Below are 23,560 nucleotides of genomic sequence, written 5' to 3' on the forward strand. Positions count from 1 at the left end.
CCGCTCCCTCCTCCAGCTCTGTCAGTAAACTTGCCAGCCTCGTCATGACATATACACAGAGACCACTTCAGAGTATTGAATCAATATCTGAGGACAAGTGGAATAATTTTTCTTTTCTTAGGAATGCTTTTGAATGGAAAATTTCCCTCTTAACTACATGCTGCTAAAACAGCCTTGCTGCTCCGCACACGGGCCTTTACATGACCTGGATTATCTTCATCGGGCCCTCCTAAATACAAAATTAAGTCATTTCCCAGGTGGATGTACATGGCAGGTTCTCAGAGCCACGTGAGCAGAAAAAGGTGGAGAATGGTATGTTTCTGTGTTCTGGAGGATGTTGGGCAGGTCCTGTTCCCAGCATCCCTTTTGTCTCTGATGACCACTCACCTGGCTCTCTCGGTGTTTCTGGGCACGCTCTTCTCACTACAGTCCTGGCATTGTACGCCAGCTCCTGTACTAGAAGAAATCTGGTATGTCTCGCTGGTTTAGAGAATTCTGTAACTTACAGAAGTTGGTGGCCAGCCCTGGTGTGGGGCTCTGGGCTCGAGCCCTTCTTCTGGCTCTTTGCTGTTTTACTTAAGAAAGGTATTTGACCTCATCCCCTTCCCATGGGCAGCCTTGATAATCGTTTTAACTAATCAGGAACCACATGTCTAAAGGTATGCTTGAATGTAGAGAGAAGACCTCTGCTCTTAGACTGAACAGGGTTCTTGGGGTGATATTATACCTAAGTGAAACAGTTTGAGGAAAATTATAAAATATCATGGGATTAAGGGTCAGAGAATATTTTTATGTGGCCTTTGAATCAGTGGCTTACAGCTCTCCAGGGGATTGAGGAAGGACAATACTGAAATGTGAAAATATTTTTGATACCCTTACTTTCTTTTAAGATTCACAGTTCTATACATATATCCATCAGGGGCTTAGAGAAATGGCCAAAGTCACAGAAGGTCATTCATGACTCAATATGTGCTTATTAAGTACTGTCTTTCCTGGACAAGACACTCTAAAGAGGGATGGGAAGGGACCCTGGTCCATTAGGAGAGAGAAACATCTATGTAAGTAGTAAGTACCACTCACCATAAGTATAGGGTACTTGTGGTAAGTACCACAGGAGTACAAATAAAGTGTTCGGGGAGTTCAGAGGAAGAACTGTCTGCTGCTGACCGAGAGGACTACGGCTAGTGGCATCTGTCCTATTTGGGTAGAATTTGAACATTGTAAAATAGGGACAGGAAAGGAGCTGCAGGAGAAGGGAACAGTGAGGCTGGGAAGCAGTGCGCATACTTACAGGGAAGCCATTCTTGTAGGAAGTGTTGAGCCAGGCGCTGAGGAAGGGTTATGTGTGGTTAGAGGAAGAGCAGGCAGTACAGTGGAGGGACTGGGGTTGAATGCACTTGCTGACATCTGCCTCTCTGGTTGTGTGAAGGCAGGGAGCCAGCAGGCTGGCTTGCCCAGAGGAGTCAGGGGTGAGCATGGAACTTTCTTCTACCCAGGAATGATGAAGCACTTTCAGAACTCTGGCAAGTCGGGCTGGTAGCTCACCAACCTCCGTTTCATCCTCCTCATTTCTCTTCATTATTCCACTGCTCACTTTCCCATGCTCAGAAACTCAGCCTTCCAATTCCTTCTCTTTTTTCCCCCATTTACATACAGTTAATGGAGTGCTGGTGGCGCAGTGGTTAAGAGCTCGGCCGCTAACCAAAAGGCTGGCAGTTCAAATCTACTAGCCACTCCTCTAGGGTCCTATGTGTCCTATAGGGTCAATATGGGTCGGAATTGACTTAGCAGCAATGGGTTTGGTTTGGTTTTTGGTTATCCAGTTAGTTAACAAAGTGTAGGTTTTTAAAGCACTGTATACCATGGGCTTTTTGTCACCAACAGGGTCATTAAATGATGGTGTCTGCAGTTTGTCTAGATTTGAATCATTTTTATCTAAATTTGACTTTAGATTTAAGCTCTTTCTCTAGATTTGAATCACAGCGCTTGCCTTCGAGAGTTTTGTGAGCTCCGGATTCAGACCTGGGCTGTAGTTCTACTCCTGTATGGCAAGACATTTAACTTCTGGCCACAGTTTACTAATCTTTGGATTGATGGTAATACCAACCCTGTGCAGGGGGAACAACTGGGAGAATTGCATTGAGTTCTGTACAGGATTACTTAGCACAGTGCCTGGCACATAGGAGGTGCTCAGCAAAGAGTGGCTTTTAATCGAGGTCCAGTGTTATTCCCTTTTTAATTTTTTTGTTGGTACTGTGTGTTTTCACTAATGGAAGGCATGCTGACTCAAGGACCAATTGAGAATTTTTGTCATGACTTACGGATTTTGATACGTTTTATGTGGTATCACATCCTGGAGCTAGTAAATGTTGGAATGTGGGTCAAGGCATAAAAACTGGGTGACCCCACCCAGTGCCGTCGTAGTCGATTCCAACTCATAGCGACCCTATAGGACAGGGTAGAACTGCCCCACAAAGTTTCCAAGGGCAGCCGTATATGCCACAGGCTGAGCAGGGGTTCAGTAACACCTGGAAGCAATGAATGGCACGGGGTGGGGGGCGGGGGATTGCGACTGAATGAAAATTAAGAATAGCTTATTCTCGTGGTAAGTATATTCTCACGAGACTGAGAACACAGTAACCAGAAAATGTAGTGATGGAGGCTGACCTCAGAAATAGAAGGCAGAATAGTAGAAAGTTTAGAAAATTCACACATCCAGGATACATCACCTAATACAATGCCCGATATACACAAAAATGAGACTCCAACTCAGGTTTCTTGAGTTTCATGCATTTCGAAAGGCGTCCACTCTGAGGCTTAACACACTGAAACAGGAATACCAAAACCCTTTACCAAAGAACCCCAGAGGCATGAAAGGTAGTTGTCAACCACAGGCCATGAAAGGGTTTAGGAAATCATCATCTCAAATGGATCCCTTTGACCGCCTTCCTGCCACCTTTCCTAGTCAGTTTAATCCTGCATTTGTTGCAGATTAATTTGCCAAAATACTAGACAGGTGGAAAGTTGCTTCTGATAGTCACATTTCTGTCCCCATGCCACGAAGAATAGCCTGTTTTCTTAGTCTGTGCTCATCCCCACGAGCCAGCTTCCAGAGTGCCCTCTCCACGCGGCTGTTACTGCGAGTGTGTGACCTCTTTCATAATTTCTTTTGCACTTATCACCACCTTGTTATACACGTGCTTTTTCATTGTTTCGTATGTGTATTTAAGTATTTTACTTCCAAACCTCAAACATGGGATCTGCAGTTTTTTCTCTGTGTGTACCTTTCAGTGCCCCCATCTGAATGTGACTTTCCCCCAAACTTTCTTCCAGTTCTCACGTCAGGGTCTTAGCTCTCATGTTATGGGGCACTTTCTCAGTTACTTTGTTTTGAACATCAGGTAGAGAAGGCACTGTATCCTGAAACCACCCTGTACACCCTAGTTTACCTGAATTTTACTTTTTCCAAGGCAAAGAAATTTAACAATTTATTTCTTGGAGTTTGACCTTACAAAGGCAAGTGTTGGTTATTATCGTAAACAGCTTTTGAAAATCAGTTTAAAAGCCATAAAGCACGCGGTTTAGTTGTATGCATATGGACCCACAGGACAGATGTTTTTAAACTGTCCTAACATTATGCAGACGTGTTCTTGTGACTTGGGAAGACTTGTTTAGTAGTTGCATCCTATGTGACTTCAAAACGTGCTTCATCTTAGACAACTTTAAGTGGAAGAGAAAAACGTGATGGTATGCTGTGAGGAACTGTGTTAGATGCCTCAGAAGAATACCTGTCTCGGTCAGCTAGTGCCGCTAAAACAGAAATACCACAAGTGGATGGCTTCAAGAAAGAGAAATTTATTTTCTCACAGTCTGGTAGGCTACAAGTCCAAGTTCAGGGCGCTGCCTCCAGGGAAAGGCTCTCTCTCTGTGGGCCCTGGAGGAAGTTTCTTTGTCCTCAATCTGCTCCTGGTCCAGGAGCTTCTTAGGGACAGGGACCCTGTGTCTAAAGGGCACGTTCTGCTCCCTGGTGTTGCCTTCTTGGTAGTATGAGGTCCCCAACTCTCTGCTTGCTTCCCTTTTATCTCTTGAGAGATAAAGGTGGTGTAGGCCACACCTCAGGGAAACTCCCTTTACCTTGGATCAGGGAGGTGACCTGGGTAAGGGTGGTGTTACAATCCCACCCTAAGCCTCTTAACATGAAATTATAATCACAAAATGGAGGACAACCACACAATACTGGGAATCATGGCCTAACCAAGTTGACATGTATTTTGGGGGGAGGCAATTCAATCCATGACAGTGCCTAAGACACTGTTTGAAGGTGCATAGTCAAAGAATTTGGATAAAATGTTCATGAAATGTGATTAGAAAAAAAACAAGATTTCAAAAGTAGTTTATTTTATCATGTGACTTAAATATATATAGTTTAATGAATGCAAAAACTAATAAGTAGACATTTGACCATTTGATCTACATCCCTTAAAGCTTACCCGTTCAGGTTGGGTATGTTATATTTGGGAACTCCTTATCTTGGGGAATATATGGTAGTTGTAGCCAGTGGCCAATATGAACCAGTGACCCTAACCTTGCAGGTTATACTTGCCTTTAAAAGTTTTGTGTCCCACTCTCTCTCATAGCTTTGGGAGGGATGGGTAGGGAGCGGCTTAAGCATAGAATTATTCAAGTAGACTTGAATATTTCCGTAAATCAATGTTATAAAAGCAGGGCAGCTCTGCTTTGTTTCTCCTTTTTTTCTCTTCTAGGGAATCCAATCGATGATTCATAAGATCACTTTAATGAAAATTAAGTGGGTTTAACGTTGATTATAGCAGTCCCTGGCTGGTGCAGACGGTTAAGCACTCGGCTATTAACTGAAAGGTCAGTGGTTCGAATCCACCCAGAGGCACCTTGGAAGAAAGGCCTGGTGATCTACTGCTGAAAAATCATCCACTGAAAACCCTATGGAGCACAGTTCTACCAGCTCAGTGGCAACTGATTTGCCTTTTTTTTTTTTTTTTTTATTAAGTTGATTATACCCAGCTGGAAACCCTGGTGGCGTAGTGGTTAAGTGCTACGGCTGCTAACCAAAGGGTCAGCAGTTCCAATCTGCCAGACGCTCCTTGGAAACCCTATGGGGCAGTTCTCCTCTGTCCTATAGGGTCGCTATGAGTCGGAATCGACTGGACGGCACTGGGGTTTTTTTTTTTTTTTTTGTATACCTAGCTGGGAAGAAAAGTCCCAAGGCGGTGGGTAAAAATACCTGCTCACTGTGCATGGGATCCCACATCTACCCACATGGTCTTTCTGTTCAGAATGAGAGATTCCTGTAGCGAATGAGGTCTGGCAGTGACTTCTGGTTTCCTCTCCAGCTGTGCGGCTGCGGCATCTTCTGGAGCCCTGGTGCATTCCTCCCGCCAGGCATAGCTTGACTGCTCTTTTGGTTCCAGAGGCGATGGTTTAAGCAAATCTAGCTTTAGGTAATTTGCCAGCTAGGGTTAAGGAGCACGAATCCAATGGTTTTAGAGTGGTAAATTGAAAGAACAGCAAATGGTCTGGCTGCTGCTGTCTTGTTCCTCCCCAAAGCCTGCGCTGTGCCCAGCTAAAAAAAAAAAAAAAAGTGCAGAACAAAGGGGGAGCTTTCAGCCTTCTGTAAATAGCCTATTGTACAAGGGGAGGAGGCGTTTTGCCAGCTTGGCTTTTCTGCTTTAAGGAAAGATGGCAGGACTTCTTAATTTGCTGCAGCTGGGGCAAGGGTGCTGTTTATGTGGGTTTCTCTGAGGGCTACATTCCTCTTGAAGTATTCTATCAAACTGTTATTATTCAGCTTGTTGAAAGCTTGAGCAACTTTAGGAGAGAAACATCCAGATCACCTGCTTTTTGGTTTGTAAATGGCATGAAGAAAGTAAAATGTTAATGTGAGTGTCAGTTTGCAGAATTGCGGGATGTGTGTGTGTGTCCTTAGAGAATGATGACCTTGTGAATCACCTCTGGCCCTACCACCTTTTTTATGGTACAAACCAAATGGTAAGAGGTGAACCTTTGTGTGCAGAGGGCCTTGAACTCACATGTTAAGTAGGTGGGGTGACATTTACGTAAGATGTGAGTCCCTGGGTGTGAAAACAGTTAATGCGCTCAGCTGCAGCTGAAAGGTTGGAGGTTTGAATCCACCCAGAGGCACCTCAGAAGAAAGGCCTGGCCCTCTACTTCTGAAAAATCAGCCCTTGAAGACCCCGGGGAGCACAGTTTCTACTCTGATACACATGGTGGCGCCATGAGCCTGAGTCGGCTGGAAGGCAGCTGGCGTGGTGGTGTTGTGTAAGACATTGAGAATCGAGATGGATCTCAGATGCTGAACGCTCATAATGCCATGGAGTGGTGGTGCTGGAAGGACCCTTAGAAATCACCTGGTCTGATGGTGCCTAAGCTGGGGTGGAATGAAGGGGATTTGTGAGCCCCGTATGCATATAATTACGTGGGTGTTAGCAGTGGAGAGGGTCAGTGGCCCAACAGAAGTTGAGAATGGTTTGTATGGAGGAAAAAGCATGATTGTGGAGTCAGGTGGATTCCCAGTCTTGACAAGACACCTTGGGCAAGCCTCTGAGTTTTTGATCCTGGTTTCCTTGTATGTAAAATAACACATTTTGTTACTGTGATGTTCAGATAGCATACAGGACGTGAAAGCCTTTCCTAAACACTAAATCCTATTTTGTTGTTAGCTCTTCTGTACAGTGTTTGGGCAGACCAAACCCGTTGCCATAGTTAAAACACCATTAGAATAAGAATAAAATCTGTCTCTTGAACTTTAACCTTTTGTTAGCTTGCTACAGAGGTGTTAGGACTGATTCTTAAAGTGTGGCGTCTTTGTTTACCTACAGCATTTAGAGGTCCTTTTTTTTTTTTAATCTGTCTGGGTTTTTGGGTTTTAGCCTGTCTGTCTTTGAATGTAGGTTTGCCTCCATTTTAAATATCCCAAGTATCTGTTTCCTTAATAGCAATTAAACAGAAGGGAAGTTATTTATAATGTTACGAGTTTCGTAATTAAGAGTTCTTTACATGCATCTAATGAGGTATTCTCTTAATTTTTTTCTTGCTTTTTAAAAAATAGGCTCTAGTTTTCCTATGTACATTAACCAATTTGTTCAGCGAAATCGGTTTGCAGCTTGTTACCTGGCTGCCAGCTAAGAAGCGTGAATTAAACTCCTGTAGCTTATCATTATCACCCACTAAAGATAAGAATTTGATTGGGTTTAAATCCTTAGCATTACAGATTCGTACCTAATAGATGCTCCTCCATCCATGCTACTAAAGCTGTAATTTTCTGGGCTTTTTTTCAAGTTTTATTCTCTAGGTTTATTAAACTTTCTTAGTATAAACCCGTTGCTGTCAAGTTGACCTACAGGACAGGGTAGAACTGCCCCATAAGGTTTCCAAGGAGCGGGCTGGTGGATTCAAACTGCTGACCTTTTGTTTAGCAGGCGAGCTCTTAACCACGTAGCCGCCAGAGGTCCTTCTTAGTACAGTGCTGTGTGTAATCGGCTGGCGCCAGTGCTTAAAATAAAATGAATCCCCTGCTTATGGCTGTTGGAGGAGGTATGCAGAAGAACGGTTACTTCACATCTCACGCAGGAGTGTGGCTCCATTGAACAAACCCTCGTAAACTCTAAGTTCACACAATCTGGGTTTTATGGAAATGACTTCAGTGACTTTGGGGAGGGGAGAGAAGGGCCTGAGTGTTTGTGTAAGGGCTGGGTAGTTTCTTTTCAGGCTTGGGGGGTAAAGACAACTATAAGATGGAGTGATTTGAGGGGAAGGAGAACTTGGGCATTGTATTTGTGAGTTTGCTTTCCGTTTATAGAGCTGCAATGTTGTATTGTTGCTGTGTCCTCTCGAGTGGATTAAGACTCAAAGCAAGTTTATAGGACAGAGTAGAATGGCCCCATAGGATTTCCTAGGCTGTAATCTTTACGGGAGCAGGTCATCGGGTCATTTTTCCTTTGGAGCAGCTGATAGGTTTGAGCTGACCTTTTGGTTAGCAGCTGAGTGCCTTAACCATTGTACCACCCGGTTCCTGCAATACTGTTTACGAAATCTGACAGCACAGTGCTGAACCTGGGCTTAATTTGTCTGCTTCTCCTTCAAGTCTGAGGGTAAGCATCACTTCCTCAGAGAAGCCTTCCCTGATCTTGATTTTACAGGGTCACACTTAACGCCTTGCAGATAACGCGTGTTTAATTTTGTATCCTTGGCACTAGATGGTTAGCCCCGGCCGTGTCATTAGCATTATTTCTCCAGCCCCTAGCACAGTGCCTGGCACACACTAGGCACTCAAGTATGTTAAATGACTGGAGTAAGTCAGTTCCTATGAATTCATCTAGAATAAATCTGTTTCTTGCGTGGTGTGACGTATGTTGGTTAGACATGCCACCCAACATATGATCATTATTTCAATGGTTTTAAAAAGTACGTCCATTGTCTCTGTTTATTGGGAAGCTGAGCACGAAGAAAACAATGTCTGTTTTCAGAGCTGTCACTGGCGGTGACACTGACTGATGCCTGTCCCTGCCCATGGGTGGAGTGGTGGGGTGACTCTGCTTCCAGCTCCTCATTGGCCATGGGAGGCAAGTATGGATTTTGTCTGCTAGTCACCCTTAGCCCAGTGGGCAGCAGCATGGGACTCGGCTTGTGACTAATGCCCTGAGGGATGTTGGCAGGCCCGGTAAACACCCGCTGAGCTCTGCTGGCCGCACCCCCCACCCATGCTGTCTTCTCTTTCTGCCGTAGTGTGTCACCTAGCAGTCAGCTCTTGGTGGCCCAGATGGTGAGTAGTTTTATAAGGGCTGGTGCTTTCTTTCCAGAATTAGGACCTGAAGAAACTCACTTATCTGTTCTTTGTTTATTGTCATGTTAAAGCCTCAGAATTTCCCGTGTGTGTGTGTGTGTGTGTGTGTGTGTGTGTGTACTTACACAAGAGCTGGCTGTCACAGTAGAAGATTAAATGAGCTGAACACAAACATTGTGCTGGTTCCTCCCGTATCAATGGCCAGTAAAAACCGGGTGATATTCTGCTACTCTGTGAAATAATATACTATCATAGACTTAAATTTAAATGGATTTCTGTATTTGAAAACAGAAATATATTCTGTCTTGTGACCTAGCTGTTAAAAAGAACACGTTGTTATAAGTAGCTCACAAATACCATCTGAACTTACAGTTAACGAGTTAACAGTTATTGCCATGTCAGGAGTTTTTGAGAAAACCTTTTCAGACTATTTACTATCATTTCCTTCCCTTTATTCCCAAAAAACTTTAGGGCACAAGTATTCATCAATAATTTTCTAATTAGACTTACTGTTATTATCTGCACTGCACATTTATTCTTGATAACGTGTAAATGTGTAAATTGTAACGTTCAGTTTGAGGCTTTACTGTGTCTTGAATTCTTCTGGGTGGTTTGGATTCTTCATTTCATTGTAAGCTCCTTGTAGTAAAGCATCGTTTTAATTACTTTTGTTCCTCACTGCTCTGTACACAGGACTAATCACAGCGTGTTGGTAGAGGAAATAGTTATACCTAACTTTTGGAGCATATTCCAGTGGTTGGCACCATTCTGAGCACTTAAGACGTGAATCCTTTAGTCCTCAGAACAGCCCTGTGAAGTAGAGGCACTGTTCCCATCTCCATGTGTAGATGAGGAGACTGGAGTAGAGTGAGGTGAAGTAATTCGCTCAGAATTACACAGCTAATGAGCTGGGGAGCAGGATTTGGCCCCAGAATCTAGGATCTTAAATACAGTTCTATATTTTCTCCCAAACACTGTGCTTGCAGTCTCTCTCTGTAGATACTTGATGGTTAATTTAAAATTTATGTGCACCAATTTCTTTCTTTTAGCTATAATATCTAGGGGAATAGAAGAGAAAATGATTTGATCAGAATAGCATTTATATTATTGCTTTTGGGGTGTGAAGAGCGTGGGAGAGGTGAGAGACACTGACATTTAGATGGGTCTGTTTTACCGGTTGGGGAGCTTGGTGGAGAAATGGAAATGGAGGCCTTGAGGTGGCTTAGGCTTATTTGTGCCTCTTCACGCTTACCCTCTTTAGCAGTGATAATGAGAGTTGAGTGTCCTTGATTAGGTGGAAGGAACCAGAGATATATTATCAGGGAAGAAAATGGAGACTTATGTCACATATTTGAGCAGTTTTTGGCAAGAATTCTTTGTGTGTAAAGCCTTTCCAATGTGGTTAATGGAAACTTTACACAGGACAATAGAGGAAAAGAACTGGAATGAACTTCTGACATATTTTTAGAAAAATGGAATTTGACTGAGAGCAAAAGAACTTAACCGTAAGACAAGGATTAAAGTCTTGCTTGTACAGCCTGCCGTCGAATTAAACGGTTGGCCTTTAGGAGTTCTGCAGAAGAGTCCTACCTCCCTGGAGTGATATGACGTTTTTCTCTTCCAGCAGAATTCAGCTTAGAGACCCACTGACACAGGACAATGCAGGCCCATGAGTTGTTCCAGTATTTTCGAATGCCAGAGCTGGTTGACTTGCGACAGTACGTTCGCACCCTTCCAACCAACACGCTCATGGGCTTCGGAGCTTTTGCAGCACTCACCACTTTCTGGTACGCCACGAGACCCAAAGCCCTGAAGCCACCATGCGACCTCTTCATGCAGTCCGTGGAAGTGGCGGTAAGTGGAGGTGGTGACCTGCCATGGGCCCATGGGCGTTTTCTCTGCAATTCCCCAGACTCCTTAAGCTGCACTGAAGGTGGTATTGATACAAGATTACAGTCATACTCGGTTGTTTGTGTGGGTACTTTGTAAACAGAAATGTGCTCAACAAACAGTTGTTGATGATAATAAACAGAGGTGAAGGCCAAAATATAGGGCTGAGGGACAAATGAGGTGATGTTGATGTCTACCCAGGTCTCACTGTGGTTCATTCCGGCAGTCACATGGAGCTTCTGTCTATGCTAGGCACTGTGGTAGGCCCAGAGAATTCTGTGAGGGAAAAAGACAGGCACAGAGTCTCTTCTTGAACAGGGGTTTAGTTCATCAGAGAAGAGAGACAGAAAAATTTCTCTTGTGGTATATCTAATCCTTATGACATGTCCCCAAGCTGTCAAAATGGACTCAGATTTCCAATAGGATAATACAAAACCAAAGACTTGCCAAAATAATATGGCCATAGAATTTAGGGCAGGAGATGACTAAACGGGGGCATCTCAGAGGCTTCTAAATTAGAGTTGATGAGTGCCATGTGTATGACTTGTGCTCGCATCATGCCTAAAATTAAACCTGAACGTATGTTGTACAGTTACGGCTTAATGGGTGGAATGGCATAAACCAAACCAAACCCATTGCCGCGAGGTCAATTCTGACTTATAGTGACCCTAGAGGAGACCCTGGTGGCATAGTGGTTAAGTGCTACAACTGCTAACCAAAGGGTCGGCAGTTCGAATCCACCATGCGCTCCTTGGGAACTCTGTGGGGCAGTTCTACTCTGTCCTCTAGGGTCACTATGAGTCGGAATCGACTCGATGGCACTGGGTTATAGTACAGAGTAGAACTGCCCCATAGGGTTTCCAAGGTTGTAAATCTTCACAGAAGCAGACTGCTGTATCTTTCTACTGTGCAGCAGCTGGTGGGTTTGGACCACTAACCTTGCGGTTAGCAGCCGAGGTCGTAACCACTGCACCAGTGCATTGAAATTACCCTTCCAGCGGGATTCTTAGTGCCCCTGCTCTGCCTCCCTTCCCTTCTTACCCTCTTCAGGGTTAGGAATATATGTGAGGGGTTGAAAAGATGAAGAAGCCAAGTTCTCAGTGGTGTTTTGCGTCTTCACCTCGTCTTTGTAGTTGCTAGGTTTCTTCTACCCAAGTCAGAATTCTGGTTCAGCATTTATTACTTTCAGCATACGCACAGAACAGCAGTGTTGTGGAATGCAGAACTGCCTCATGTTCCACTTTATAGATTTTGAGGTGAAAGGTCTTCCAGCTTTTTCCCGGGCTGATTCCCACTAGGAGGAGAGTGCGTGTCCTTCCAGATGAAGCCCTGGGCTGACTAATAGCTTTTTGTTATTTACGAGATTTTAGTTCTTTGTTTTGTTTTAGACAATCTCCTGGATTCATTAATGTGAAAGTCTTAAAACATACAAAAGATACGTCAGTCTAATTCACGCCAAAATATAAAAATAGAATGACTGAACTGCTGGGGAAAGTTGACTTTCTATTTATAAAGGTAACAGTATTTTACCTTAGCCAATCATATACCAGTAATGACTAGAGTTTAACTTTCTCTGATAGATATGTGTGCTGTTTTGTCATTCCTTCTCTCTGGCAGAGGACCTAAAGTATCCCAGTAGCATTGGTGTCACTATGAAGAGGGTAGTTGGCAAGCGTAGGTACGGATCAGACATTTATAATTTAGCAGTGACTTTATAAAATGCCTAATTATTATATGAGAATTGTGGGGGCACTCAAAATGTAATTTTTAAGTTCCACTTTAGCATAAAGTCATTAAAATAATTATGCAAGCTCCCTATAGAACAATTTGAAACTACAAATAAGCAAAAAGAAAACTAAAATCCCCCATAATTTCACTATCTGGTTATAGCCTTTCTCATACTTCCCTTTGCTTGTAGGAATAGATATAACTCTGATTTTCAGAATTCACAGACCTTAGGAATAAATGCTGAACTTACTTTGCCTTTTTTGAAAAGGACTTGAATTGTTGAATTTGAGAATAGTTCTCGAGTTATGGTGCTCAGTAATTGTAGATGCTCACCTTTATGTGGTTAGCATTGCCGTATGGATGGATAGGAAGGGCAGGAGGAGAGGTTGTCCAGGAAGGGTAGGTGGGGTCAGCGGGGGCGTCACTCACTCTCACTGACACAAGCCAAGGGGGTCTGTGGAAGGAGTGTCGAAGCACCTGTCAGACAGAGGCATTAGACTCTGGAACCTGAACCAGGTGGGAGGTAGCCGGTGAGAACTAAGAGGCAGGGAGAAATATTAGGAGCAGCCACAGCGTCTGGCTGTTTCTGTGGAGACATTTGTAAATAGCATGACTCCCGTCTCTGGGGAGCTTTGGAACAGTGAACCAGAAGTGCACGTGAGACTCGGGAAGAATCTCCTAGTTTGATGCTCTGGCTTCATATACGTCAGTAATTCTCGTGTAAATCTTAACTGCTTTTAGCCATTAACTTTCATTTACTTAACATTTGCAATTGTAGGTTTCCAGTCACTATTCCCAGTGGCTCATTTTCCCCAGGTCCTGATTACAGGATGATTGTGCCACTGATAAAATATGGGCAAAGAATTGTCCTTCTAATTTTGCCTCTAGCAACTTTGCTGATAGGGTACCCAGAAAATTTTTGAACAAGTTTTTCTGAAAATTGTTATAACATTTGAGGGCATTTTTGGCAAGCAATCCTAGCAGTTGGGCAGTGGGGATGGTCTGGAAGCAGGTGTACGCAATAGGGGTGTTTTGTTGAGAAATGGTACTCTGGTAGCGTATACACGTCAGCGTTTTGGTACCTTTAGGTGACTTTAGCACCTTTTCTGAAACTTCAGGGGCTTCTTAAAAACAAACCATGAAAAACCTTGCTAAATTACATTTTCTTGCTGAAGTCACATTTTAGGAAACTTAATTGAGTTTCTCTTTAATGTGTTGTTAGACCTGTCTGCTAACTTAGAAACATTTCTTGGAAGTGACTAGTGGTTTGAAATAGGTGGGAAGCAATGGCGGATTTATAGAAAACAGCGCCTGTGACAGTTAATGTTAAATTGCTGAGTGATCTCTCACAGCTGGCCGTGGGGACCGCGACGGCCGGTAGAGCTGGCCGTGGGGACCGCGACGGCAGGTAGAGCTGGCCGTGGGGACTGCGACGGCCAGTAGAACTGAAGATGGCATCTCCCGTCTGGAGGGGAGATGAGAGGGTAAAGGGGGTTAGAAGCTTGTGAAATGGACAGGAAAAGAGAGAGTGGAGGGAGGGAGTGGGCTGTCTCACTAGGGGGAGAGCAATTGGGAGTGTGTAGCAAGGTGTATATAAGTTTTTGTGTGACAGACCGACTTGATTTGTAAACTTTCACTTAAAGCACACACACACACAAAAAAAATTGGGGGCAAGTTAGCCAGTTAAATAGTGAGCGTGAGTTAAACCTGACCATTCCTTGCTGCTCTGTGACCTTGATGGTTCAGCATGTTGGGGTTCTAGGTATTTTTTAGATAACCTTTCCAAGTGCTATTGTAATTCAGACATTTTGGGGAAAGGGAGCACCTATAGGCTGGCCTTTCAAAGGCCCTGGTTTGTTGTATCCTATCTGGTGTTGCTGGAGATGGGAGGTGATGGACAGAGATCTCTGAAAAGTTGCTGGATGGAAAGGTCGTTTTGTGCCTGTTTGTCAAAAGAAGCGGGTGATGTTGGTCTGCTCAGGCTGGGAAGCCTGTGAAATCGAAATGCTGGGAAGAGTGTATTTCACATGGAGAGTGTTGGAAGGAGAAAAAAAAAGTCATTTTCCCTCAGGGCTGTGGTTCCACGAGCTGTTCCTCTCCCTAGAGACGGGTGTAGCATTAAAACCCTGCCAGGTATTCAGCAGTCTCTTTATAAGTTTCTTGGTTCTCCCTCCCAGCTTTTTCGCCCTCCCCTTCATCATTTTCACCCTTCCCCTCTCTTACTTGTCTTCCTCCTTCTAACCCCCCTCTCTGTCTCCTTAGAGGGAATAAACAATAGTAACATGATGGTTATTTAATTGTTGATGTTCTGTAGATATCCATTTTATAGATTGAGATGAATGAGACTACGATTTATAAAGCTTGAGCCTTTCCATCCCCAAGAAATCCTCAACTATAGAATTTACTTTGTATTAAACATGGGAGTGGCCTGAAATAACTCACCATGAAGTGTTCCTTTTTTTCCAATGTTAGCAAGAGCTCTAGACTTGGGAAGCCGATGATACTCAGATATTCACTGTTGTCCCGCCCTTACAACCCCCCTGCCTTTCCCGGTCCTGAAGGGGAACTTGATCTTTTATTTCCTAATTCAGCACATATAGGGAGAATGAACTCAAGAGGAACGTTAACTTGTGTAGATATTGCAGAATATGCTTGTGACCACTGATTTGACTTTAGCATCTTTGACTCACAATGTTTTATTTTTTTAAACGGGGAAAACTATGTTACCACATTATAGAGTCTGTAGCAGAAGAAATAAATAGACCCATAATCCTTCCTTACTCACAGTCTTAATGCGTATCCAGTCGGGGCTGTCTGCTCAGCTGGCCCTGTTTCTTAGCACGACCGAAACCCCCACCTTCACCATCCATCTGTAGGTTATGTCAGAAGGCCATAAAGGCAAACTTCTAAGGATTTTTTATTTAAGTAGATGTGCCTAGAAATGGCCACGTGCTTGAATAACCCAATAATGAAATCTCCTTTTCAAATGGCTCTGTTCTGAAACACATACAGACATTTGGGGCTACAGGTGTTACAGCCGTGCTTCCCAATACTACGAGCGCGTTCCCTCACCTTTGTAGGTCGCCAGCCTGGGTGATGCAGGTGGTTAATGTGCTTGACTGCTAACGGACACGTTGAAGGTTCGAGTCCACCCAGAGACACATTGGAAGAAAGGCCTGATCTACTTCCAAAAAAATCAACCATTGAAAACCCTGTGGAGCGTAGTTGTAGTCTGACACACATGGGGTCATCATGAGTGAAAATCAATTCCACAACATCTGGTAGAACACCCAGTGTTTAAGTGTAACATCTCCGGTCAGTGAGAACTGACACACATCAAAAGTGATGACTCTCAGAGGAATGTGTGATAATTTCAGAGCACAGACCTTGCGGCTTGGCGCCTTCCCTCCCTGTTTATCCAGCCTTCTGTCCTGAAATTGGGGTTTGCCCTACAGTTAAGTAGCAATGTACCTTTTACCCGTTTCACCTGTGCTTCATTGTTTCTTTCGGCATAGATACTGTTTACAGCTTCACCTTCAGGCTTTTGCTGATTAGACTTAGTTGAATAATAATAAATATCTTGTCTTCAGGTTGCTTTATCAAGGTAATGGCTTTCATTGGGATACAATTAACTTCATTAACTTTGATTTGGCTATTTTACCTCCATGTTTCTCAAAGTCTAGAAGAGTATATGCCAGCAAAAAATTAGCCTAGTCAAAGAATTATGTAGCCAAAAGTTTTGTTATAAAATGCTACTCTAGAATGGTGATTTGCCCAAGAATTGGGAAGTTGAAAGACTGTCTTGAAGGAGTGTGGTCTCCATAATATCCAAAAAATGTGTGTATATATATATATATACACATAATATCCAAAGCTAAACTTAATCTCTTTTTTCAAGCACCCCCCAACCCCATTTTCTATTGTTAAGATGGAAGCACTCTCTTCTCCGCCTCTGATTCCCCCTCCGATTCCACACCCGGTCCCTTGCCAAATCGCATTCATCAAAGCCGTCCTGTGTCTGGCATCAGTGTTCTCATTCCCCCAGCCTGCCCTGTCCAGGCGTGTTTAAGTTGGTTTCTCTTTCATCTCTTCCCCTCCATCCAGTTGTGTTCCTTGTAAGTTTCTTTTTAAATCATTACCGGTTGTTCACCACTGATCTGCTCCGGCACTGTGGTTCTCAAACTTGAATGTGCACCTGAATCGTCTGAAGGGCTTGTTAGAATACGCATTACCGAGTCACACTCCCAGAGTTTCAGATTCGGTAGGTCTGGGGTAGGGGTCTGAGAATTTGCTTTCCTAACATGTGGTAGGTGGGCCCAGAACAGACTTGGAAGACCTCAGCTCTAGGGTAATCCCGAGCTCTTCAGATACCTCCTCGTGTTTCTCATTCTTACCTACCCTGCGTACGTCTACTCTGCCAGAGCTCCAGCCAGACCCAGGCTCTAGAAGTCCCTCTGATCACTTAAGGATAAGACTTGGGCTCCTTCAGAACAAGCTTTTTGTTTGAGTCGCCCGATTCCCACCTGTCCCCATCTACAGCTCTGAGAACCACTCAGCAGAATGCAGAGGGAGGGTGGTATTACTTTTGAAGAGATACCACTGAGGAATACCACAAATGTATTAGTGTCCTGATGAGAGGGATAGAAGACACCATTGTAAACAGTATCCTGAGGACCTGCCCGTGGACTGCAGGGCTGCCTGCACGTTCAGGCCACGCTTTGACAGGCAGAGTTGGTTGGCGCTAGTGGCCAGGAAGCAGTGTTAGTGGCTGTCAGTGCCCCTTCACCATGCACACCTCTTACTTCCTCCTTTTTTACCGCTTCCCACTCTCCCTATTCACTTTCATTCTGTCGCCCTCCATTTGTCTCTGCCTACCTTAGCCTTGATGTCCTGGATCTTTTCGGTGGTTCCCTGGGTTGAAGAGGCTTCTGTTCTTCATATATATTAAAAAAAAAAAAAAGAAGCCAAACCCAGTGCTGTTGAGTCAATTCCAACTCATAGCGACCCTATAGGACAGAGTAGAACTGCCCGATAGAGTTTCCGAGGAGCGCCTAGTGGGTTTGAACTGCCAACCCTTTGGTTAGCAGCTGTAGCACTTAATCACTCCACCACCAGGGTTTCCTCTGTTCTTTATTGCTTCTGAAGCTTAGTCTGAGTATTTGTTGGAGTAAAGAAATAGGCTAAGAAGGACTTGTAGTTAGGGCATTTATAAGGTGTCTGAGTAATATCTTACACATTGATATTTTATAGAAAAATTCTTGTGTAACTAAAAGTAACCCTGGAAGTGAATACATGGTAACCCCATTTTACAGAAAACAGACTCAGAGATTAAGAGATAATGTATGATACAGTAGTAAAGAGATTTTTCTGTTTTTATGCACATGAGGAATAACTTTTATAAAGTAGCATGTTGTAGTTAGTAATTACGTTTAGAATCATAGCTGTAGGTATTTGAAAGTTTCTGCTAAGATAGAAACGGTTATGTGTTGATTAGACTATATGCTTAGGTGCTATTTACTCTAGAAAACTATTAGGAGTTTTAGATCAAGGGTTAAATACACATATCTGGCACATAGTAGATATTCAATGTGTATAAATGTATAAGTATAGAAAAAAGGTCTAGAAAGAACTCACCAGACTGTTAATAGTGGTTAGTCATTTTTTCCTTGGTGTATTTCTGTACCATTTAAATGAAAGAAAGAAAAAAAAAAAAAAAAACAACCAGAAAACGAAAATGATGGCATATAAGTTATAACTTGGGGGAAACGAAAAGAAAGAGCTTGTGGGAGGGAAGTGAAGAGTCCAAATTAAAAAAAAAAAAAAGCATCCGTGAAACCTGATGTGGCAGACATTACCTTACAGACGGTTCCTTGTTGGGTCTTCCCTGGAATGTATCCCCCCGCCCCCGTCATCTCTGCCTGCCCCAACCATCTGCTCTTTGAGACCCAGCTAGAATGCCTCCTTCTTCACAAAGTCTTTTACTTTCTCCTACTTTTGAACCACCCTCTCTTATGGTACCAGAATTCCTGTATTGTTGTCTAATTTCCTCTGAGAAAGTGTTTTCTGACCATTGCAAATGTGAAGGCTCCTCCTTGAAATTAAAAAAAAAATATATATATATGTATGTATTTGGTTTTTATTTATCAGTCGTCAGTCTCTAAAGAATGTTTGGGGTTCCTATGGGTACCTGGACCCTTTGCAATATCTCTGTGGCCTCAAAGGACTCCGCAGCCTGACAGGTTGAGAACCACTACCTCCTAAGACTGCTGTTGCTACCCTGTGAGGACAGGAACTGTGGTAGGTTAGCAGACAACAAATGGCACTTACTGAGCCAACGAATGACAGTAGGTTCCAGAAGGGCTCACATGGATACCAGGTCTGCATGCTTATGAGGTATGTAAATCAAGCTAGTAAAGATGTTTCTCTCCACCAATACATTTTGTAGTGGATGATTTTAACTGTTAAATACTATATGAGAAATTGAAGTTCCTAACAGATTGTATTGAAGTTGGTGAAGAGGTAAAACAATGGAAATGATATGAAAAAGAATATAGATAACAAAGGGAGTCAGTGGGATTCAGGGTAGAATTCTCACCTTTGACTCCCAGCCCATGCGCCTCAGGTGCAGCTTCCACCTATCTGTCGGTAGAGCCTTGCATGTTGCTATGCTGCTATACAGGCTTCAGTGGTGTTTTCCAGACTAAGACTAGGACGAAATGGCTGACAGTCTCCTTTGGAAAATCAGTGAAAACCCTGTAGATCTCAACAGTCTGTTCTCTTGTGCATGGGGTTTTTGTGAGTCGGGAGCTGACTTGACAGCAGCTAACAGCAACAACATGGAGATAAAACTGAACAAAGTGCCATTTCCAAAAGAGCTGATGATGGCAGTAGTTTGAGAATGATCACAGCATATGTGGTGGTGGCAGGTTTGCAGCTTCTCTCCTGCTCTTTCCTCTTGTTTGGCAGGACTGAAGTTTGTAGGGCTATGGACCTCTTTTTTTTCCCCCCTGTTCAGTTGCTTCCTTTCCTCAGGGGTCCTCTTAGCCCTGCTTCCTTCCAGGTGAACCATTGATTGATATTAGCACAGCAGCAGCCCCTGGGCTTCAGTCATTCACAAATACCAAGCAGCCCTGCAGGAGCCTGGGCCGGGGCAGGGGGCAGCGTGGAGAACCCACTGGGCATGCGGCTGGGTTGATTGCTCCTTCTAACATGCTCCTCCGTTTTTCTTTTTCAATAGGGTAGTGATGGTGCTCGAAGATCTGCGCTCCTTGATAGTGACGAGCCCTTGGTGTACATCTACGATGATGTCAGAACATTATATGAAGTCTTCCAGAGGGGTATGCAGGTGTCAAGTAAGCGTTTTCCTTAATTTGTGACGAATGCTGCATGTTTTTCCTTAAGAAAAAATAGGAAATACGTAGTTTTCATTAAGAAAAGTAGGTTGCTCACGTCTGTCTTTCTCCACGCTTAACGTTTCCAGAGTGAGTCCCAAAGCATGTCAGACCATGTAAGTGTTCCCTGTGGAAAGGGGTTCTGCCCTCAGACATGTTTTCAGCATATTCTGTATTTGATTAGCTCATTATAAGCTCTGACATTTCCTGCAATAAAGAGACCCTGTTTAATTGGGCCTAGTCCAGCATTTTTCAAACTCACTTGACCATGAAACTCATAAGAACTGACATCCCAAGGAGGCAGCATTGCATCAGACACTGTTGGAAATGTTGGCTCATGGAATTACACTTAATTACTAATTGTGGCACAACTACCTGGCATCTGCCTTCCTTTCTACCCTCTCTGCTTGCAGGCCTCTCGGGAGTTGCACTCAACTTCCTGCAAAGCCGTGATGACCCTGCTTTTTCATGACCCCAAGCATTTGTGTACTTTTGCCTCCTTCTTGCCATCCTCAGCCAGGGTAGTTGATGTATTCCTACTGATCTTTTAAAATTCATACCACATTTTACCTTTTCTTTAAAGTCTTTCTAGTCTGTCATTTCATCCCCACTTTCAAGTGAGGGATTTTACACCATTTCCCCCCCAGCATCTTACACCTACCTCTGTATCAGCACCTGCCCATATCGCTGTGTTTACCTGCTGTCTGCTGCACGAGCCTGTGCTGGAGAACAGGGCAGCGATCAGTTGTCACGTCTCTCAGCACCTGCACGGTGCCTGGCACACAATAGCTGCTCCACCGAGGTGTCCTCAGTGAAGGGAAAATACCCACCGCTCTCCTCCCTGCCCTTTTTTGTTTTAACCTCTTTCTTTTTGCTTGTACCAGGTTCCTCTCTATAAGTGGTATTTAGAATCCATGTTTTGTTATTTAAATCTTTTAGTGCTTAGCTTTTACTTTTGTCACTGCTAGCTAGATTGTGTTCACTTTAGAGTCAGGGACTCTGCGCCTTTGCTTTCTCTGTCCCTACAAGATGTCGCATAGTATGTGCCCTTGTTTTCCATTTGATGTTAGTAAAGTTGGGTTGCTTAGTTCAGTGTGTCTGCCCTGATAATCCTGATACCTAAAAACTGAAACCCTGGTGGCGTAGTGGTTAAGAGCTATAGCTGCTAACCAGAAAGCCAGCAGTTCGATTCCAGTAGACACTGCTTGGAAACCGTATGGGACAGTTCTACTTTGTCTTATAGGGTCGCTATGAGTCAGAGTCATGGGTTTGGTTTTGGGTGGACAAGTGTATATATTGAGGCAGATTTGTTAAGCTGTACTATACAGGGAAAGTAAACTTATGTGTTATTTAATTTGTGCACTTCTTCAAAGTCAGTTTCAGGGTTAGGGTATATCTGTGGTAGTAAATATCCATGAGGTACAATAGCCTAACATGGCTACTTGAAGGGGTGTGTGTGTGTGTGTGTGTTCTTCACCACAGCCACAAAGCATATTGTTGGATGCTCTCATGACTTCCATTATATTCTGACTCTCCCACGATCTTAAAACAAGTTTTATAACTTTTTGGGGCCACTTTATCTCTACTTGGAAAATGACACTTCATATGTGCATGTTTCAGAGAAGTTGAAAAATAAGTTCAGTCTTCCTAATCTATACTGATTAGAGGGGGCTGCTTTGTAGGTCACTTTTTGTTTTTTCCCTTTTTCCAAAGCTTTTTATTCCAAGATTTCATTTTCTACTATAGGAGTAAGCTTTTACAGGCGAGCAAAAGCCAACATGCGAGTAACATGGTCAGAAGTTTGTTGAATGGTGGGAGAACCCAGCTGAGTTTTTAAACCATACCTAGGAAGCCATTTGTAAGGATTGAGTTCCCTCGTTATCAGTGGTTCTCTACCTTAGCCGCTCATGAGTGTTACTGGGGAATCTTTTTAAGAACACTAAGGCCTAGACCCCATCCGTGTCCAATTACATCCGAATGTCTGTTAGTAGGGCCTAAGTATAGTGTTTTTAAGTTTCCCAAGTGAATCTAGGGGTTAATTACCACCATTTAGTGCAGGAGTCAGCAAACCTTTTCTGTGAAGAGCCAGATGGTAAATACTGTAGGGTTTGTGGGCCATACGATCTCTTACGACTACTCCACTGCAGCCTCAGGTGAACAGGTGAGTGTGGCTGTGTTCCAGTAAAACGGTATTTACAGAAACAGGTGGAAGCCTGGTTTAGCCCCTGGCTGTAGTTTGCCATCTCTGTTCTTGAGGAATAAAAGTGTATAATTGCATATGACTAGAGTATTTTTTTTTCTTCTCTGTAAACAACATCTGATGGAATTTGTCATGTGCAGCCCTGTCTTTGTTGCAGGCCCTGTAAATGGACCAGGGTCTGCAAATGAAGCCTGCCTGGCGCTGCCTTCTGTTTTTGTTGGAACTGCTGTAGAATTAGCAGAGAAGGCCGTGTGGGGAGAAGGGGGTTTGACAGGCCTGGTTCTCCCGGCTTCATAGCTGGTTGTTGAATCTACACATACTTTACACTTCTCTAGGGCCTGACTGTGTCAGAGGGCCAGGCTGGCCAGGGCCCTAGATGGAACCATTCTCTGCTTTTCTTCCCACTTCCCCTAGCCCCCAGCTGGGTCAGATCACCTAACTAACACTCAGAGCTGGGGTCTGAAGCAGGAAGTGTTAGGCTCTCCAGACAGAAATGCAGATACCGTGGTCAGATGGGAGATGACCACACATCCCACGTCGGATTTCCCCATGGAAGGTGCTGCTTTGCAGGTTACGTTTTAATAGGGCAACACGGAGCTCAGGTTAAGGAACGTTCCCGTCTATCGTCAACGCTGATCAGCTCAACGCAGCAGCCATTTTTAGCTGGACAGAGCTTTCCCTTCAACAACCAGCCCCTCTGCCTGTGCTCAGAGTACAGAGTGAACGTCATTAGTTTGGGGTTAATCTGTAGAAAGACACTTGGAGAATTCCAAATAGAAATGGTTTGGGATTGTCGTTGTTACTGTGCTGCCAGTCCTTAAAACCAAAAACCGGTTGCCGTTCAGTTGGTTCCGACTGGTGGCGACCCCATGTGTGCAGAGGAGAACCGCTCCTTAGGGTTCTCAAGCCTGGGACCTTGCAGATGTACGTCACCAGGCCTTTCTCCTGAGGTGCCTTTGGTGGTTTTGAACCGCCAACCTTTCAGTTAGTAGTTGACTGCTTAACTGATGGTGCCACCCAGGGCCTCCATGTGCTAGTCCTCAGGGTGACTAAGTCTGTGACTTCTGTTTCTTCCTGCTGATTCAGGACCTAATTTGATTCAGGACACATCCTGGGAGAGTGCTGTTTCTTAACCTTTGCTTTCATAAATGCCCCCCACCCCGCCTCATTTTGCATCTTTTCTTGATTTTTGTTTCTCTGGAATCAAGGCTTCATCCATACAATTAGGATTCCAGGCAATTCTTGATACCTTTGATCATCAGAATTTGGGCACGTAAAAATTACATTTTCCTCTTTGAACTACAGCACCCTCCTAGGGTTTCCATGGCTGTAAGTCTCTACAGGAGACCACCACCTTTCTCCTTCGGAACCAATAGGGTGTTAAAGAGAAGTTCGCAAACCGAGTGTCCAAGTTGTATTTGCCTTTTCTTCTCCCCCCCCCGCCCCAGCCCCCATTCTGCTGCCCTGTTTAAGAAACAAACAAGAAAACAAAGCATCAGATGAAAACCGGAG

General features: G+C 43.9%; 2 protein-coding genes across 14 annotated transcripts in view; both read left to right on the forward strand.

Annotated features, from left to right (window-relative positions):
• The window catches only part of LOC126065971 (long-chain-fatty-acid--CoA ligase 1-like), a 348,612-nt gene that overhangs the window by 154,620 nt on the left and 170,432 nt on the right, over nucleotides 1-23,560 (forward strand). For 8 of the 12 annotated variants that reach the window (XR_007514970.1, XR_007514969.1, XM_049866648.1 and 5 more), the window contains exons 2-3: nucleotides 10,467-10,693; nucleotides 19,695-19,809. Coding sequence is in view for 10 of the 12 variants with exons in the window: in XM_049866648.1 (XP_049722605.1) it covers nucleotides 10,499-10,693; nucleotides 19,695-19,809 (310 nt within the window). In the remaining 2 variants the exon portion in view is untranslated. Of the gene's footprint in view, nucleotides 1-7,070; nucleotides 8,819-10,463; nucleotides 10,694-19,694; nucleotides 19,810-23,560 lie in introns of those variants that run through there. The other 4 variants (XM_049866650.1, XM_049866649.1, XM_049866652.1 and 1 more) reach the window with 3 other exon arrangements.
• The window catches only part of LOC126065970 (long-chain-fatty-acid--CoA ligase 1-like), a 206,413-nt gene that overhangs the window by 12,420 nt on the left and 170,433 nt on the right, over nucleotides 1-23,560 (forward strand). The gene's annotated exons all lie outside the window — the stretch shown is intronic.

Source organism: Elephas maximus, chromosome 22 (genome assembly GCF_024166365.1).
Source record: "Elephas maximus indicus isolate mEleMax1 chromosome 22, mEleMax1 primary haplotype, whole genome shotgun sequence".
Taxonomy (NCBI): Eukaryota; Metazoa; Chordata; class Mammalia; order Proboscidea; family Elephantidae; genus Elephas; species Elephas maximus.